This window comes from Schistocerca gregaria, chromosome 4, assembly GCF_023897955.1.
Source record: "Schistocerca gregaria isolate iqSchGreg1 chromosome 4, iqSchGreg1.2, whole genome shotgun sequence".
NCBI lineage: Eukaryota > Metazoa > Arthropoda > Insecta > Orthoptera > Acrididae > Schistocerca > Schistocerca gregaria.
This window is the reverse complement of record NC_064923.1, coordinates 42,991,007-43,011,995: the sequence shown is the minus strand read 5'-3', so window position 1 is coordinate 43,011,995 and position 20,989 is coordinate 42,991,007. Positions and strand designations below refer to the sequence as shown.

Here is a 20,989-nt window from a genome sequence, read left to right as displayed (position 1 = left end):
TGCAGGTAGGTTGAATGAATGACTGCATAGGTCATCAATGAGGACTTACGGTAACAAAGAGTACAGGCTGAAAGAAACAAAACACATAGTGATACAACGCCATCAATGAATATATTACCCAGTATTAAAGCTTTTGTTAGAGCCAAAAATTGTTAAGAAGATTGTGTCTTAGCAAGAAGTGGAAGTAATATCGGAATTCATGACACACCTTAAGGTGTACAGAAAATAGTTAGGCACGCATTACTCCTTACTTTCACATGATATATGCCAACCAATAAGCAGAAGCGAATGACAGCGGAGACAATGAGAGAAAAGTTATCATAACTGCCCCTGCTCTAGCCAGTACTGAAAAATATATGTGAAAATGTTTATTGTGTTTAGTGTAAGATTTTAGAGTGTATTTTTATTTTTATTCTATTGTATCATGTCTATAAATGCTCACTTCAATTAGAGGGTGCTCAAGCTGAGCTACTCAAAAGTAGCAAATGTAGACAATTCATATTATGGTAACTTTGCTCATCTGAAAACAGAACTTGGGAAAAATATTCCAGACCTGAGGGCATGGCCCCTCATCTAAACATTGTAAATAATTATTTGTTCTCACTGAGAGACATGCACGCAGTGTGCTTTATGCAACTTACACTTTTCATACTGAATCCAAGCACACTGCATGCAATGATGCACAGTACTCCAAAACTTTAGGTGCAGTAGCAATCGCCATAAAATGGAGATAGGAAAAGATTAGTCCATGAGAATTGGTAGTAGTTATGTGCACTAAAGTATACTCAGAAACACTGTCTCAGTCATGCCACAAGCCCTACTGCATATGGTAAAATAAGGCACAAATACTTGCTGAATGGCCATGCCACTATGGCCTTAGGTAAACAGTAAAGCCAAAATGAATTATCTATCAATTGACACAAGACTAGACACCTGTCAATTTCCACAGGAGACTGAGTAAGCTCAGATCATTACTGATGATGCAGTTATTTGCACTACTGATGGGGCACAGTGCTTCTGCATCCACTCTGCTGGAATTGCCAGTGGGTTCCTGTGACTGCATACTGCTGCAGTTAATTTTCTGTGCTGTCAACCCTAATCTGTATTTCTTTCTTCTGTCAATGAGGAGCTAGTCAGATTAATCAGTACTAAGCCCTCCATCAGTACTAAAACTATCACATTCTTTTCCAGCCACATTATACCGTGGTATCGCTCTTCTCTAGTTGCAGTGATCCCTCTCACTTACTCACATCTTGCTATAAGGTGTCAACAATGTCCTAATTAATTAACCAAGTATATGCCAGAAAGCAAAGCCTTACAATAGTGTGCTTCACACTTTGGTAACACGTGCCTAACCTTTAACGATAAAAGTACAATTTTACTGCTTGTTGGTTGTCACGAAACTGTGTTCCTTTGCCACTCCACTTGCTAGTGTGTACAATCGACTGGTCATTCCAAGTGTTACATCTGTGCCTGTAGTTCTACTGGTCATTGCCATTACTGCACAAACTCTGTATACAAACAGCCATTGTATATCCCATGAGCCAACACCAAAGGTTGTGCCAGATCCCAAGCCAAACGGTGAACACCTTCAGTAACATATAACGGGGTCACATCATTTCACAGGCATGGCCCTCCCAATAGGTTAAGCTACGAAGCTTTGTATAACTATCTACTTAAGTTTTAAGCAATTTCGTTAAAGCTAGTTTATGGGAAAGAAGTTTCCTGGTAGCATGAGTAAACGCAAACTAACTATTTGTAATGAAACTGTTTAATACCATTTTTTGAAATACTCTATATTTATAACTTATTTCTACAATTAAAGATACAAATTACATTTTTTCTTGCATAAATACTGTGAGATTGAATAGTAGCTGTTTTCCAGAAGGTAGGATGACACAGACTTTTTAAAGCTTTGTAGTTCAGTAAGAGATTTTATATGTCCTGGTAATCTATTGTAAAGTTTTGTTCCTGCATGATATACACCTTTTTGGCATAATGTGGCGTTACAATGATTAACATGTATGTCACTGTCTAACCTGGTACTGTTATCATGGACACTTTAGTTTTGAGGAAAAAAGTTTTCTTTTCTCAGTATGCTTTTTTTGACATGCGTTACTACTTCCAGTATATAAATGCAGGGAAGCGGTAGGATCTTTAAAGAAAGGTTTGCATTATTTTCTGCTGCTCACTTGTTTCATTATTCTTACAGTTGCCTTTTGTTTCCTGAAAACTGTTATGGCCTGATGTACATTTCCCCAGAAAATGATACCGTACTTCAGTATTGAATGTACATGAGCAAAGTATACAGCCCTAACTCTTTCTGCACTAGTACTGTTGCAGAGAATTCTTACCACATAGCTCATTTTTGCTAGTTTTGAATTTAGGGCTGTGATATGAGTGTTCCATTTAAGATTTTCCTGGAATTAACTCCCCGCTCCCTTTTATTTTGAGTCACTTGAGCCCCCATTGGCACGATTCCTACCTCTGAGTGTTGCAGTCGCTGGTAGTCGATGTGCTCTCATTGACCAGTTGTCCCTCTATCCACCTCGATTCCAGGTCCATAAGGTAGGAAAAGACATTATACTAACAGAGACTTGCAATTATGAGCAACCCAAGTGACACCAAGGGATAATCATATTGTAAAGTAAAAGCATAAACTTTGTACTCCCTGTCCCTATTGCATATTTTATGACCAATTTTTAAAAAAGTGAATTCAATCCCCATTAGCTTTAAGAACCCTTTTTAAATGAGAAACACTAAATGTCGGTTGCCTTTATGTACATCAAAAGAAAAACCTTTGTGTTTCGAACTGGTCATTTACAGTGATTAGTGTCAACTATTGTAACAATCACAGACCTGTAACAGGCTCTCGTGTAAGAGGGAAGAAATTGTACATGGTAACAGGTAAAAATGGTACAAACTTTTATTGTATTCCACTTAGCCTCAGGCAGTAGTGTGAGCTGTTATGTAAACTACTCTGCAGTACTTGTGGCTGGCTCCCATGCTATTATGCTGAGCTAGGGATGCCACCACAGTATTGCTAACTGAGAGATGTCAACTTTCTGCCTCAGATCCGCCGATGCAAGGACTGAGTGCCATCACTTGAGGTACATGAGATGGTCTAAGAGGCAGCGGCCACAACAGCAGGTTGCTCTTTTGCCTGGAAGCTTCTTTACCTTCTGGATGTGTACACCAGTCCTTCCTATTGAGGGTGAAATGCTCTTTCTGTACTGTGTGCTGTTTTCATAAACGTTGTATCCCTTAGTGGTAGTTTTTGGAAATAAAGCCCAGCTTTTCCATGAATCCTGGCATTTATCAATTTCTGTGTAGAAGAAACACCTCGGATGCCTACCTGCTACCATTCTGACATGCACACAGTGTCACCTGGTGAGGAATGACCGCTAGTCAGACATATTTACAGTGCATGTAGTATCAGTAAGCATGCTGTCCATGTGTGGAAAGGGGTAGGTGTGTAACCTATCTGAGTTTGACTGAGGGTCAATTATGACAGCAGAGAGGCTTGGCTTGGGCATTTTGGAAACTGTATGACTTGTTGAGTCTTTGAGGAGTGGGCAGAGAGGGGGGGGGGGGGGGGGGGGGAGAAAGAGATTAGGACTTACATCTAATTTTCATACATATTTAGCAATTACAAAGTATTGCCACATTCATCAGTGTAATTAATTTCGAAAACAACAATTTATGTATTTGACAGCCTTGAAACAGTCAGACATCATTAAGGAAGAGGACTTTATTCTCAGTCTGCTCTCAGTTATGGTCAAGTTACCAAACATGTAACACCTACGCTCCCAGTTTTTGTTCATGTTAGCGTTATGCAACTAACTAATGATGTCTGCTACCTTTCAAATGATTTTTGTAATTCTGAAGTGTATAATAATTGGTAGATGGCATGGACTATCATTGTCAGGTGAACAAAGTATTGATGACAGTTGTGACGTTTAATTAATGAATGAACTAAATGAGCCATTGCATTGCACTTTTATCTGACAGATTTCTACAACACAGTACTGCCTGTGATCTGTGAGTTATTGGAGCTATACTCTTAATTACTTTGTTCAGCGACTTGTTAGGACTATCACTGACTACTGGACAGTGATTCATTAATGTGTGTTTTAATAGCTTTACAATTGTACGAGTATTTCTGCCACTGTACCTCTTATTTGTTTGTTGATACCAACCTGATAATAGGCACTAATAATCTCATGAAGGCAAAAGACTGGTCTTTTCCAAACAATTTAATCTTGGAAGTAAATAAAATGTGTGGAAAAGTGCAACTTAAACTCTGATGTTGAGTACATTATCCTGGACAAACATCACCAAATACTCAGTAAGATTTTCAGCTTCAAGACAAAAATTGGTGGATGTGCTGCTGAGGATACAATGCAGAAACTACAGAAAATTTGTTGGGTGCCTTACAAGGTTATCCAGATTTGCCATGAATGCAGATTACTTGATCAGGGATGCACAGGAACACATTTTGTGAACAGTTTAAACTAAATTCAAAAAAATTATCTGTGAATGTAGTAAATGATGATGCCTTGAAGGGAAAGAGTGATTGTAGATTGCGAAGACAGTTATGTTTACTTCTGCCTAAAAGGTTTACAGTTTTGGTTTGACAACAGACTTAAGGGTAAAAAGCTAATTGTGAGACATCAAAGCAGGAGTATGTATGTTTATAAAAAGAGTGAAAAGAAAAAACACCAGATTAATGACTGTGTCTTAGAATAACAAGAGTGAGGTACAAAAATTTCTCTCTTACAGTGAATTTAAAGATCTTTTCCCTATTTTGGTAATAACTTTTTGATTTTGCTGTGTCGGGCTAAATGTGTGTTTTACTGCTGCCATCTGAATACCTAATGATTATTTAATACTTCAGTCTATATTATGCAAGGATTAATGTTGTATTACAACTGCTTGATGATTATTTGATGCTTTTGTGCAGAGACTGATGTGCTATGAATAAGCAATGCCTTTATCTGTTGAGCTTTTTGCTAAGATTTGCACCTTGCCAATCCACTTCTTAATTGTGGTGTTTAGCATTTTGAACTATGAAATAAGTAGCATTATGATGATATGGCCATTCTACTATTTCTCATATTATGATAGCAGCTGAAATGAACTGATGAACTTTTTGTTTTGCGTTGCAGATACTTGTCATTTAATTCTGCTAAAACTTTGGGTTTCTACAGCTATATCTGCAAACCACTGTGAAATGCATGGATGAGGATGTGTCCCATTGTAGCAGTTATTAGGGATCCTCCTTTTCCATCAATGTATGGAACATGGGGAGAATGATTTTTGAATGCCTCTTTGTGTGCTGCAGTTATTCCAATCTTGTCCTCATGATCCCTGTGTGTGAGAGACATAGGGTGTTGCAGTAGATTCATAGAGTCATCATATAAAGCTAGTTTTTAAAACTTTGTTACTAGACTTCCTCAGTATAGTTTACATTTATCTTCAAGAGTCTGCCAATTCAGTTTCCCCAGCATATCTATGACACTCTCCCACAGGTCAAACAAACCTCTAACCATTTGTACTGCCCTTATGTTGTATATCCACTAACATATATTTATTTATCAAAGAACTCTTTCAGGTCTATGCAAGCACCCGCCAATTAGACACTGCAGCTTTCATTCCTTCAACACTGCTGATTGTACATTATTTGGTAGTTTTCAATTATTGTGGGTACGCAAATCTTCATATTTGAGGAAGAGCACAGGTTCAGTCGCATACTGCTTTATGGATACTAAGTTTCATATACATGCAGGCATGGAAGTGTGAAGATTCACAGTTTTTTGGAGAGTGACATGGAAGATTTTCTGTGTGCAATACCTTCTAATATTCTTATGATTCTTTCCTGGATTCTGAATAGCTCAATACTGTTGGGGGATCTCCCCAAAAAAAGATTCCAGCTTCAGAACTGACTGAACATTTGTACAGTACACATTTTTGAGGCAGTCTTTGCTGCAGCAGCTTTCAAGAATCCTCATCACATAGCAGGATACGCTCATTTTTTCTGATGATGTCAGTAAGAGTTTCCCACCTGTCATTATCCTGAGCCTGAGAAACTACATGACATTATGGAAGTTGAGTGCTATAGTATTTCCTTCACTTTTCTGTGTTCTCCATTGTGTTCATTATGTTTTCTTGCAGTAACTTTTCCGTTTTTGCACTGATGAGAAAGCTTTCTCATTATAAAACTCATAATCATTTTGACTATGTATGTTTGTTTGTAGATCATTTATAGATAAGAGGAACAGCGCCAGTCCCAGAACTCATCCTTGAGAAACAGTGTATTTCATCTGTTGGTAATCTGAATAATGGTTTGTAATTTTGTTACTATTTACACCATTTGTGTACACTCACAAAAGTGTGACCTGAGCCAGTCATTAGGCATGCCTCTGATGCCTACATAGTTCACCTAATTTCTGTAGTAGTACCTTATCATCTATAACTCGAATGCCTTCAACAAGTCAAAGCATACATCAGTAATATATTCACTTCTGCCTAGTTTCGGGTAAATTCCACTCAGTAATTCATAGATAGCAGTGTTGGTTGAGCAGTTCTTCCTAGACCCATGTTGTGCTGCAGACAGAATTTGGTATATTTGCGTAAAGACTGTATGTCTTTTGCAGAAGATCTTCTGTAAAAGTTCTGAGAAACCAAACAATAGTGCAAGTGGCCTGGAATTGCCAACTTCTTATGTATTTCCTTTTTTGTTTACTGATTTCAGTTTTATAATTTTTTGACAGAAAGGGAAAGTCCATGACACCAGTGAACTATTGAATAAATATGTTAGTAGTTTTACCACACCTCTTTATTATTTTATCGGGGATACCATATACTCCCAAAGACTGTTTCATTTTTATGATTTTTTTGATAGTCAAAATTTCTTCTTTATTTGTTGGGTACAGACACAAGGAGGTAGAAAAGATGTTGATCTTAACCAAAAATGCTATTGCATTTTGGTTATGTAGTTAATCTTACTGATTTGTTGTTCATTATATTTGTAACATATCTGTTGAAGATATTTGCTGCTTTCCTTGAGTCTATTATTTCCTCTTCATCATGATATAGTTCGATAATGGCATTTCTAGTTATGACATTACCTGTCTACTGTTTTTACAACTTTCCACATAGCTTTTGTCTTATTTACCACAGATTCTATATAAAGGTCATTTGCCTTCATTGTCTTCTTTCTTAACAACATTTTTAAATATTGTCCTGTACTTTCTGTAGTAATCTTCAAATTCATCACCCACCTGCTGTGTCTTTATACCATCATATACTGGTACTTTCATCTTTCTTTGCTGGAGATCTTCATTCCGCTATTATCCAAGACTTTATTATTATTACTATTGTTATTGTTATTATTATTACTTTTGTTATTATTATTATAGACTTTAGTCTGTGTTTCTTCATAGGGAAATCAGTTTCATGGTAGTAAATATTTCCACAAATCTTTTGGATATTTTACATGTAATGCCATGCTCATAGACTGCATTCCATGTTGTATTTCCTAACAGTTTTCTGAAGGTGCCTATATTTTGTTCACTTAGGGGTTCCTCTTGTGTTACTAAGTCTGTTTGCATTGTGATTTTAGGTGCTGTATGGAAAGCAATAAACTGTCAATTATGGCCATCAAATGCTATATTTATGGCTCCAGCCTAGAAGTCATTATTTTCTGCATTTGTAACTATTTGCCCAATAGTGCTGCATATGTTTTTTGTAATTCTAGTGGAGGAGTTTGTGGTGGTCTGTAAATTATATGTTGAAAGAATCATTATGAGATTTTGTATTTTGTTTGAGTTTTCCTTGAAATTTATATTACAATCACCACACACAATTCTCGCTAGCTTTAAATTGACTCAGTGCATTGCCCTGCCACACAGTACAGTCCTTTAGAGTATTACATTTTTTTTACTATCAGTGTATTTAGGGGTAACACTAAGAAGTGATCCAAAAATGATAATCAATGTACAATCAATATTCGGGGCAGAAAGTTAAAGACTTAAACTTGCAGGAAGTGTTCTGAGGAAGTGCAGTGTGCCTGCAAACACAATTACACACAAAACACCAGCCACTGCAACAAACTCTAAAATAATGTTCAATTCTAAAATATTGTTCCAGTGTTTGGAGCTCTTGCCATGATGGCTCAACAGCGGACTTTGCACAGCTTCAGAGATGCACTGCTTGAATCACAATAGGATGATGTAGTCCACATGAAAGCATGACAATATCTTGAAAAGCATAGATTGCTACTTGCTATAGTGAAAATGTTAAGTTGCAGACAGGCACAACAAAAAGACAACTAAATAAGTAAGCTTTCGACCAGTAGGTCTTCTCCTGCAGTCGACAACATACACACACACCCATTCATACAGGTGCAGCTCACATACATATTACCACAGTCCTTGGCTGCCGGGGCCAGACTGCGAGCAACTGCGCATGATGGGAGAAGCAATTAGGGTAGTGATGGCAATGAGGAGGCTGGTGTGGGGAGGGGAATGGCGAATAGGGTAAGAGTGGGATCCTGAAAAAGTACTGTTTGTGGGAGCATACAGGAATGAGGTGGAGAGTGGTAGGGTAGCTAGAGGTAGTTTGGAGGTTAGACAGAGGGCAGAGAAGGTGGGGGGAGAGAGTGGAAAAGGAGAGAAGTAAAACAACTGCAGGTGCATTTATCGGAAACAGGGGAGTGGAGTGTCAACACGGAAGAGGATAGGTGGGTGAAGACAATTACTGACTAAGGTTGAAGCCAGGAGAGTTATGGGAACATAGGATATATTGTGAGGAGAGCTATCATCTGCACAATTCATAAAAGGTAGTGTTGGTAGGAAGTATCCAGATGGCACAGACTGTGAAGCAGTCAATAAAATGAAGAATGTTGTGTTGGGCAGTATGCTGAGCAGCCGGGTGGGAAAGCTGTTTCTTAGCCGCAGTTTGTTGGTGGCCATACATGCAGACAAGCAGCTTGTTGGTTGTCATACCCACATAGAATGAAGCACAGTGATCACAGCTTAGCTTGTGGTTCACATGACTGGCTTCACAGGTAGCGCTGTATTTGATGGGTAGGTGATGCTTGTGACTAAACTGGAGTGGATGGAGACACGGCAGTTCTTGCATTTAGGTCACTTACAAGATATAAGCCAGAGGCAAGTGGTTGGGGGCAAGGGTTGTGTAGGGATGGACTAGGATACTGAGTAGGTTTGGTGGATGGCAGAATACCATTGTGGGTGGGGTGGAGATGATTTCAGGGTATGACAAGAGGTAGTTGAAATCCTGGCAGAGAATGTGATTCAGTTGCTCCAGTCCTGGGTGGTACTGAGTCACGAGGGGAATGCTCCTCTGCAGTCGGATGGTAAGACTTTGGGACATGGTGGGTGACAGGAGAGATAAGGCACAGGAGACCTGTTTTTGAACAGGGCTGGAAGGGTAATTATAGCCTGTGGGGGTCTCAGTGAGACCCTTCGTATATTTTGAGAGGGACTGCTAGTCACTACAAATGTGACAGCCAGGGTGGCTAGGCTATATGGAAGGGGCTTCTTGGTTTGCAGTGGGTGGTTGCTGTTAGAGTGGAGATATTGTTGGTGATTGGTAGGTTCGATATGGACAGAGGTACTTATGTAGCCATTTTGAGGTAAAGGTTAACATCGAGGAAAGTGGCATGGTGGGTTAAGGAGCACCAAGTGAAGTGAATGGATGAAGAAGGTGTTGACATTTTGGAGGAATATGGAAGGGTATCCTCATCCTCAATCCAGATCACAAAGATGTCATCAATGAATCTGAACCAGGTGAGGGGTTTGGGATTCTTAACAGTTAGAAAGAATTCCCCTATATGGTCAATGAACAGGTTTGTATAGAATGATGCCATGAGGATGCCTATTGCAATCAACAGTGCATAAGGAAAGATACTGTCTCATAGTGGCTAGTCCATGGGCATTAGGTATATTAGTGTAAAGGAACATGGCATTGATTCTGACAGGATCTGTGGAGAGTTGGTAGAGGAATCGGTATCTTTCATATAGGAGGGTAGGTTGCTGGTAATAAGCTGAGGGTGGTGGTCTACAAGAGCAGAGAGTCTCTCAGTGGGGGCAGAGTAAGTAGCCACAATGAGGCATCCAAGGTGGTTGGTTTTATGGACTTTAGGGAGCATGTAGAGTGTGGGGAGTGGCAGGATGATGACACAGACTTTGTGCCGAGGTTCTGGAATGGGCCTAAGAATTTGATGAGAGACTAAAGGTCCTGCTAGATTTCTGGAATGGGATCACAGTGGCAGAGTTTGTAGGTGGATGAATCTGACAGCTGGCAGAGTCCTTCCCAGACAGTCCTCACAGTTCAATACAACTGGGATTAGGATCTTGCTGCACCCATCTGCCCCAATAAGGAAAGCAAGGACTCTTGATGGAAGATAAATATATGTTTTTGTCTTCCTCACTGGATACTTGCTCCTTCCATCTGTGCCACACACCTAGCCAGAAACCAGTCCCAAATATTGCTCCTGCATTGTTCTTGGTTCATGGAATACCCCCAAATGGGCTTACCATCGAACTACCTATTTCTGGCTGCAGCCCCTACTTCCACAATGCGTTCCATCTGTTCAGATTCTGCCATAGTCTTGCAAAACCATGTAAATCAGGCCCAAAACTTATTACCTCCTCCTCGTCCATAAGATTCTCATACTGCGCAATCCCAAATTACTGGAGCTCATCCCATGCACAGAAACTCTTGTCTCACTTCCTAATCCCACCTTGGACTATCACTATCCAACACCTCTACAACAAAAGATTCAAATGGCTCCAAGCACTATGAGACTTAACATCTGAGGTCATCAGTCACCTAGACTTAGAACTACTTAAATCTATCTAATCTAAGGACATCACACACATCCATGCCCGAGACAGGATTCGAACCAATGACTGTAGCAGCAGCGAGGTTCCAGACTGAAGCACCTAGAACCCCTCGGCTATAGCTGCCTTCACCTCCACAACAGCCTCCAAATACCCCCCACATACCCTTATAGCCGACAAGCCCTGCCTTGCAGATCTAATACATTTACCCCACCCTCAAAAGCTTCCTCTCACCACTATACAGAATCCAGAAGCTAAACGGACCCAAAACACAGTCACAAACCATTTCCTCAAAAGCTTTAGCCTCACAGAAGTATTAGTCCTTTCCAAAGACCTTACCTTGCTGGATTTGTTAAAAACCTTCTCTCAGTCCCTACAATGGAAATATTTTTTTTACCACCAACCCTATCTGTCAGACTGAAACTAAGACCAATGTTGAACCCTACCTGACTCAGTTCACTCCTCCTTCACTCTGTGCTCCACCCCCATTGCCCCCAAATCACTCCTTGTTACCTTTCCAGAATTTCTGAACCTCAAACCTTGTTTCACTGTCTTTTCTCAAATCCCTCAACATGCAAACTAACCTTACATTGCTGTTTTGAACAGCAAGGATTATCTTGCAGAAGGACTCCATCAGCTGTCCTCATCCACCTACAAACCCTGCCAAAGTGGCCCCATTCCAGAAAACCAGAAAGATCTCCAGTCTCTCCTCAGACCATTAGGTCCTTCCTAGAACCTCTTCCCAAAGCCTATCTATCTCCTCACTACTACCACTCCCCATACTCCTACCTTCTACATGCTTCCTAAAATCCATAAACCCAACAACCCAGGCTGCCCCATTGTGGCTTGTTACTAGGCCCGCACTAAGAGAATCTCTGCTCTCGTGGATAAACACCTTCAGCCTATTACTCTCAAACTACCCTTCTGTATAAAAGACACCAACCATTTCGTCCACTGACTCTCCACAGTCCCTGTTCCTGCCCTACTCATCGCTACTGATGTCACATCCTTTACTCTGACATCCCTAATACACATCCTACTCATCACTACTGATGCCACCTCCTTTACTCTAATATCCTTAATGCCCGTGTCCTTGCAGATATCAAAGACTACCTTTCCCATTGTCCTACAGATTACAAACCCACAACTTCCTTCCTGGTCACCCACTATTACTTCTCCTTTGGTGGCATCACTTACAAACAAATCCAGGGTATGGCAATGGGCACACACATGGCACAATCCTGTGCCATCCTATTCATGGGTCATCCAAAGGAATTCTTCCTAACCACCCAGAGTCCCAAATCCCTCATCTGGTTCAGATTTATTGATGACATCTTTGTGATCTGGATTGAGAGTGAGGACACCCTACTGATATTCGTCCAGAACCTCAAAACATTTTCTCCCCATTCACTTGACCTGATCCTCCTCAACCCATTGAGCCACCTTCCTTGATGCTGGCCTCCGCCTCAAAGATGGCTACCTCAGTACTTCTGTCCATATCAAATCATATCACCAGCAACACATCCACTTTGACAACTTCCACCCATTCCATACCAAGAAGTCCCTTCCACACAGCTTAGTCACTTGTGGACATCACATGTGTATTGAGTTTCAGTCCCTCTCAAAATATATCAAGGATCTCGCTGAGGCCTTCACAGACTGTAATTACTCTGACAACTTTGTACAGAAACAGATCACCTGTACCTTAACTTTCTTGTCATCCACCACCTCCCAAAGTCCCAACATCTAGCCGCAAAGGATCAAACCTCAGTTCCGCCTAGGACTGGAACAACTGAATCATATTCTCTGCCAGGATTTCAACTACCTCTTGTCATACCCTGAAATCATCCCCACCCCTCCCACACTGATATTCTGGCATCCAGCAAATTTACGCAGTATTCTTGTCCATCCCCAAACAACCCCTGCTTCCAACCCCTTGCCTCACGTCATATATCCTTGTAATAGATCTAGACACAAGACCTGTTACATACATCTTGCCACTACCACCACCAATTCTAGTCCATTCACAAGCATCACCTATCTCATCTACCTGTGAAACCAGTTATGTGATTTACGAGCTAATCTGCAACCTCTGTGTGTCATTTTACACGGGCTTGACAACCAACAAACTGCCTGTCTGTGACCAAGAAACAGCTGGACCATCCAGTTCCTGAGCACACTACCAAACACAACAGTCTTCATTTTATCCCTTTAATGATCCAACGAAAAATTGTTTCACGAATGGTCAGGCTGGGTCTGGGGGACCCAATAAATAAAACACTTATAACTAGTGACAAACAGTATATTTACAGTGAATGATGAATTTTTATTTACTTCAGGTACTACTAAATTTCATAATGACATTATTTTAACTTTCTGAATTACACAATAACTGAAAAAACTGAGAAATATATTTCTTTGTAGTGCTAAATGTAAGTAAACTGAAAATACATGTAAATTTGATTGAAATGCAACTATAAATGAGAATAAGTTGTAGAAGTAAGAAGCAAAAATGTGGAATTTTCATTATATAAATGGAAATTATGAATATAATGTACAGTTTGTGAGATATCATCTTTTACAATCAACATTTTTCGAAACAGTTGCCGCAAACCATTTCAACATTGCCATGAATAACCACAGCTTGCAAACTTTGCAAAAGTATTAAGTTTCGCTGTCCTTGCATTTGTAGCATCTTCCTCTTTCTCTTGGTTGTGAATCTTCAACTATTCTTTGTTCTTTGGTGCCAGAGAGGTTAGAGGCAAGCCTGCGAGTTTTGCACAGCAGGTTTGTCAGGGTTGTGCACATTCTCAAATGTGGTGTTATGACAGACTTTCCTAGGATTCTGAGGTATTCCCTTCTAAGTGAAACATTTTTGTTTGCTTTGAAGACAATGTAGCATTCAGAGCTGCAATGTTTAACAATTGAAAGAAGAGATGGCGAGGCCACTGTCTTGTCCCTCTTCACCACACATACCATCAATGAAACCTATGCCACCCTTTGTTTGTTGTAGTACATTATTATACTTGGTATTTTCTTTTCACCACTGTCACTGTTAATTTCAGCATCATGATGCACTAAAAAGATAAGCAATACTGATGTGGTTCATTTTGGTGCATATGAGAGTAATATGAAGTCTTCCTGAAATCCAAACATACCTGAGTACTCTGTTTTAGATTTTTTGGGCAAAACTCAACTGGAATTCGACAGCAACAGTGACACTCGTTTCTTGAAGTACTTTCCTGACAATTGGGTAAGAAGTAAACTAATTATCTAGTGTAAGATTTCTTCCAGATTCTTTTACTGGGTCTACAAGACACAAAATGACATTATCTCCCTTATTACTGACTTGGTACAGTTCTTGTGGTTGTGCACCTGCATAGACTTACAAATATTTTACATGGTATGTTTTAGAATAAATCAGGATTAAAACCTTCATCCCATACTTGGCAGGTTTATTCAGGATATATATTATGAACCTGCACCTGCCTCTTTAGGGAAGAAGCATTTTGTTCAAAGTAAAATAGGCATTGCAGTTGGAGAGAAACATATCAAGAATGGATTTTATGGCAGCAAGATTATCTTATGCTTTTCTTTCTTCCCTCATATGGATGTTGTCAAACCTGATAAATCAAGTCAAAAATCTGAACCTTTTCAATACCATACTTGCTCAAAAGATTTCTATTCCAGTCCTGTCTGTATTCCAGAAGTCTTTGATATTCATTTTACCGCCATGCAATGTTCAAGCTAAGTAAAGTAGTCCAAAACATGTCTTCAGTTCACCAAAACTTGTGAGTGTAGCCATATTTGGGTCATTTGTATATTTGTTTTGAGCTGAATCAATATAGATATTGGTTGATTCAAGAATTAAATCACTCAATGGATTGCTAAAAAATAATGACCACAATTCTAATGGTGAATGTACATCCATCACAGCTCAAATGCTTGCAGGCAAATGCATTGTAACTATGTTGTGATGTCTTCTTCAAACACTTTGTGAGAAACAAGTTTTTCTCCATTTAGTTGCTCCATTCCTTCCTTTGTAAAATCGCATAGGTGACATACCTGAGCCAGTTATGGGAGATGTACTTGAATTGACAACAGCAGGTGCATCATTGTTAGCAGAAGGCTGCACATCTTCCTCTTCACCACCACTTATTTCACTATTACAGTCACGATCACTGTTAATTCCAAAGTCTGGGTCCATGTCAGAATCATTTACTTCACTCTCATCAGCATATCAAATTCTGTAAATTTTACTGTATGAAAGATTTTCTCATGCCATCTTAAACTGTAAACTATTGACCATGATAATCTGGTTTTAGGACATCACAAACAGATTGCAAAGTAACTCAATGAAAAACCTACACCAAAATAAAAATGGGATCGCTCTGGTAGAAATTAGTAAGGTAGATGGTCAAGCTGCATCTGACAGACTTGCATACTTTTTGGAAGACTACTAAGCAATGATTAAACAAGGCAAAACCTAATTCATGACATGAATGCTATCTCTCGGATGTTACAGGAAGTTAGTAGAGTGCTCAAGTCAAGTCAGCAACTATAAATATATCAGTGACACAAAAGCTAGTGGGTCTCATAGACCAAGCCCAACTAGGGTCAATGACTGCTTCACAGACTGTGACAACCAGATCCCTCCTCCCAATCCAGCTTTTCTGAATTGAGTAAGTATGAATTCTCCCTGCAATATATCTGTAATCCTCCTGACCCCAACCTTCATTAGTCATTGTCCTTCACCCACCTATCCCCTTCCCTGTCCACACTCCATAGCCTCCTATTCCACAAGCACACCCACAGTCTTTTTTACTTCTCTTCTTTTCAACTCTCCCACTGACCAGATTGCTTCTCTCATCATGTCTGTGACTCAACATCTCTACTATGTGGTGAGTAGCAGCCTATTCTTTTCATAATACTGTCATTATTCCAGTCTGGATTTTCCATATCACAGCATATCTGAATTGCTCGGAGACATTAAATCGGAAACCTTCACAAAAAAAGATGACATTTTTGCAATTCTGTTTAGATGTATGGAATCTGTAGTCACAGGAGACAGGGACTATTATGTGTTGTCACTGTATACCTCACATAAAGACCACCTCACTTAGTGAGCAGATGGAGTATGACAGGAATAGTATAACATTTTTTGGAGAAGGAGCTTTAGCTTATTAGTGCTTACGTATTATGAATTTTCTGTCATATTCCACATCCTTCAGGATCCCCTAACTGTAGGTCTGTGTAACAAACAGTTTATCTAATCTAACGTAATCTAATCTTAAACAAACACCTTTTTTCTTCTATAATATGAGTGCATGTTTAAATTTTTTTCAGGTTCCAAAGTACTCTAATTGTTGGTGTCCTAATAGGATGGTATATCATACATCAGCCAATCTATAAGGACAGTGAATGTCTGACACCTGAAAGATATGATGCAAAAGTGTCAGCTGTAAAACATGAAAGTTTATAAAATGTAACCAGCATTTCTACAGTAAAATTAATCACACAGTTCACTGACATCAAGTATTATAAATGTAAAGCTGATTCCATTAGTTACTGGGAACAACTTACATATTAATACTTACTTCAGAACCTAATAGTAATTGCAGTAGTAAACAACTTACCTTACGCGGATTTTCTATCATCTCCTCCACTGTTAAGTTTTGAAGTTTTTTTAATCGATACATTCTCCTTATAGCCAAATGTCGCTCTTCGTCTAAACTTAGTTTCTTACTCGGATGTTGAAATTCTGGATCCTCTTCAAAGAATTTCCATATTTTCATCTGTTTTTTTCAGAGGAACAAGTGATAGATGATTGTTCTCAGAAATTTACATTGCGTTGATACATAGATTTGTAGTCTACTTTGTTAGTGATTTAAGTTTTTATTCGACATCACAGTGTACAGAAATTAATGAATAACTTGTATCCTCCATGTCCCTGTCTCTTTGGCTGTATTAAGATATTCTCTAAATTTTATGTCTGATGAAATTTGAAAATTTGGAATTGAACTAATCATTGAGGTAGGTTTGAAAACTATCTTTGTTTCCAGAAGAGAGCCCTCAAAGATGATAGAATGCAGAAAAGAAAAAGTGGAAGCTTGAGAAGATGAGGTTATGAAGTGCTCAAGGATGTGGAATTGCATATCAAAAACCCTCCTATAAGCTACTGTATTACAGTAGCACTTCTTGTTCCTTTTCTTCAACTACAATACAACATTGAAGTTGCTAACAAAAAATCTCAGCAGTTATATTAATGGGAAACAGTTTACAAAAACTCTCACTTTATGTATCCCACAAACTATTTAACACTTGCCCCATACAAGAACTGAAACTTTTGTGCAGGATGTTAAATTTTTAGTAAGTTCTGAGCAATTCCTATTCTCATTTGCAATTTGAGTATGCAGTGATAAATCAATTTCCATCTGCTAAATTCTGTTTTCACTATAAGCATCTACCTAATAGATTTATCCTTTATTACAACATTCAAATGCCAAGTGATCATTAACTTATCACAATTAATCGCATTTGCAGTTTACTTAGATCATTTACACAAACCATAATGGAATGAATTACTGTATTCATAAGACCTTCATTAGTCCCAGCCACCTGGAGCAATGGTAAGACACTGCACTTGTACATGGAAAACAGAGGACCAGAACCGCTCCCAGCCATATGAAATTAGATTTTCCGCAAATTCCCTTAATGGTTTAAGACAAATGCAGGTAATATTCTGCTAAAAAGGATGTATCTGAATCCTCCTCCAATATTGGCTTGTGTTCCACATCTAACGGCACTGATGAAATACTAAAGCCTAATTTTTCTTCTTTCCCTTCACTAATGAGAAACAGTCTGTGAATGTAACAAATTGCTCATACTAAACTGGTGCTCAATGAAACAAAAGAAACATTTGATTCAATTTCGCACAGAATTTGTGAACGGCCTCTCAAAGTCTTTACATCTCTAACAAATCAAAAAATAAGAACATGTTGCTGAGACATATTGTTCTCTCCATTTGACATGTCATTTCCTCATATCTGCACAAGTAATGGCACATATACAAGTACAGTGTACCAAATACCTCATGATGAAAAACAAATGGTTAAGATACAAAATTACAGTGCCTTTGTTGTTCGGAAGTGCAATGCATGCATGTCCAAAGGAATGGGCACTGCAGCAACTACAGCTGTTATGAAATACGTGAAATGTATTCATATTTGCAAATATGGGCAACCAACAGCTGTGTAATGAAATGACAACAATGAAAAATTGTACCAGTCTATGACTCAAACCCAGGTTTTTCACTGATCATGATAAGCGGGAAATCCAGGTTCGAGTCCTGGTTTAGAAAAAATGTTCATTGTAGATTGTAGATTGTATTTTATTGGTCCTGTTGTCTACATAGCAGCTTATGCATAAGACATTGGACAAGTCAAGTTATAAATATACAGGCTTAAAGTAATTTCAAGGCATACATATGTAAGCTTACAATAATACACTTTACACGTAAGTAAGTATTTATATAACACATTTCATAAATTTAAATATTCTTCAATGGAGTAAAAGCAGTGATGCTGTAAATATGACTTTAGAGATTTTCCAAATGTATTGACCTCAGTGATAGCTTTTATGTTTTCAGGAAGTTTGTTATAAAGCTTAACTCCCATGTGAAAAGTACCTTTTTTGCACAGTGCTGTGCTGATTTGAGTCATATGTAAGTTTCTGTTTTGTCTGGTAAAGTGCTCATGTATATCACAGTTTTTTTGTAGTCTCCGGTCCTTGCCTATTACATTTAATTTAAAGAACAAAAGGGTTTCCATAATGTATGCACATGGTAATGGGGGAATACCAGATTTCTTAAACAGGGGTTTACAAGAGTCTCTAGGCTTGCACCCAAACAAGATTCTAATGGCCCTTTTTTGTAGTTTAAAAGTGCTATTAGCTGTTTTAGAGTTTCCCCAGAAGGTGACCCCATATCTAAGATGAGAATGAAAGTACGCATGATATGCATTCAATACTGTTTTCTCACTACAGCATGATTTTAATGAACAAAGAAGATAACATGTTTTGCTCAGTTCAGAATTGAGATATTCAATATGCTTATTCCATCTGATGTTACTCTGCAGCCAAAGTCCTAAGAATTTGGTTTCAGTACTGTTACCAACTGGCTCATCATTGATAGAGACTGATGGGATAAACATGTCCTTGTTAGGAACATTGTGGAATTTTAGAGCAACGGTTTTCTTACTGTTTATTACAAGCTGATTACTCTGTGCCCAGTTACTAAGTTGTTTCGTGACAGTGTTTACTGTCTGCTGTAACTGTTCATCGTCGCCTCCTTTTAGTAGAATCGTGGTGTCATCTGCAAATATGATTGTTTTGTGTGCATCAATATTTAAGCTTAGATCATTTATGTACAGAAGAAACAGAAGGGGTCTCAATACGGATCCTTGGGGTACACCACATTTTATTTGTTTATAGTCAGATAAGTGATTAGGTACAGTTTTTAGTTCAATATTTGTGTGCTTGACGCACACTGCCTGCATACGATTTGTCAGGAAGGAACTGATCCACTTGTTGGACAGACCTCGAATACCATATCTTTCTAGCTTTGATAGCAGAATTTTATGGTCCACCATGTCAAAAGCTTTTGACAAGTCAATAAAGATTCCTACTGTTTCCTGTTTTTTGTCCATCAGGTTTAGAATGGAATTGATGCACTCATAGATAGCAGTTGTTGTTGACCTCTTATTTCTGAATCCATGTTGTTCATTACATAGGATGCTGTTTTTATTAATAAATTTCATAAGTTTCTCATACATCACTTTTTCCATTACTTTAGAGATGCAGGAGGAAATTGTGATGGGTCTGTAGTTATTTACATTGTCTTTATCCCCTTTTTTAAATACAGGAATAACTTTTGATGTTTTCAACACATCAGGGAAAGTGCCTGCCTGAAGTGAGCAGTTGCATAAATGTGTGAGTACTTCAATCAGGTTTGATGCGCTCTTATTTAACATTGTTGCAGGTATACCATCAATATCTGCCGATTTGGAATTTTTTAGTCCTTTTATTGCTTTAGCTACTTCATCTTGTGAAACAGAACTGATGTACATTGATCCTCTACATGCACTTATTTTATATTCATTTGCCTGGGTGCTCTTAAAGTTTGACTGTAACATATTTTCAGCAACACCTGTGAAAAAGTTGTTAAATGTGTTGGCTACTTCTAAGGGGTTTGTTACTTTTTTATTTTTATGTGATAGTGTTATATTTTTTCAAGGTTGTCTGTATTCTCCGTATTCTTTTTTTATAACACTCCACATAGCCTTTGATTTATTAGCTGAATTATAAATGATATCATCATTATGCATTATTTTTGCTGCTTTTATTACATTTCTTAATATTTTGGAGTATTTTTTATAGTATGCGCGTACTACAGGTGAGGAATTTTTTGAGTTACATATTTCATTAAGTAGTCTTTTCTTCTGGCATGAAACTCTTATTCCCTTAGTGATCCAGCTGTTTGTTCTAGAGTTTCCCCGTATGGTTAATGTTTTCAGTGGGAACGCAAGTTCAAAGAAATTGGTTAATACATCAATGAAAGTGTCTTTGTTCTACTACACAGCTGACAGCTGTACATATTCACAACTGTGAAAAAATTTCATGTAAATGGTAAAGGATTTCCTGGAAACACATTAATGCGTTCACAAGCAAAAAGACTACAATTTTATTCATCAATTTAACTATCACAAATGGTATTTCAGACCAGACAAATTACCTTGTATTCCAACATTTCAGGATCTTCTAGGAGTAGCCTCATAGACTTCCAGTTAAAAGTAGATGCTCTACGGTATTTATCTAGAGGGCTGGGCAGGAAATCAGGCAATAATTCTGCTGCCATTCTGACTTCCTATGTATGAATCCTGAAAAGATGCAGGTCATAAGTTCATTTACACAAACTCATTTCAACCGAATCTCAAACAGGTTGCAAAATCTGGATACTTCAAAAACAGCACAGAAACTGAAGAATAACTGTACCAGCCAATAACGTAAGATTATCATGAGTGGGAGTTCTATTACGGAGCCCAGGGTTCACCAATTTTATAGTA

At 38.4% G+C, this 20,989-nt stretch overlaps 1 protein-coding gene across 2 annotated transcripts in view; it reads right to left on the bottom strand.

The window, feature by feature from the left end:
* Positions 1-20,989, bottom strand: part of LOC126365841 (peroxisomal acyl-coenzyme A oxidase 3-like) — a 315,115-nt gene that overhangs the window by 215,360 nt on the left and 78,766 nt on the right. For both annotated transcript variants that reach the window (XM_050008476.1, XM_050008475.1), the window contains exons 2-3: positions 20,659-20,803; positions 16,505-16,663 (exon numbers count right to left, since the gene is read on the bottom strand). In XM_050008476.1, the coding sequence (XP_049864433.1) occupies positions 16,505-16,663; positions 20,659-20,781 (282 nt within the window). In that variant the 5' untranslated portion in view covers positions 20,782-20,803. The remainder of the gene's footprint in view (positions 1-16,504; positions 16,664-20,658; positions 20,804-20,989) is intronic.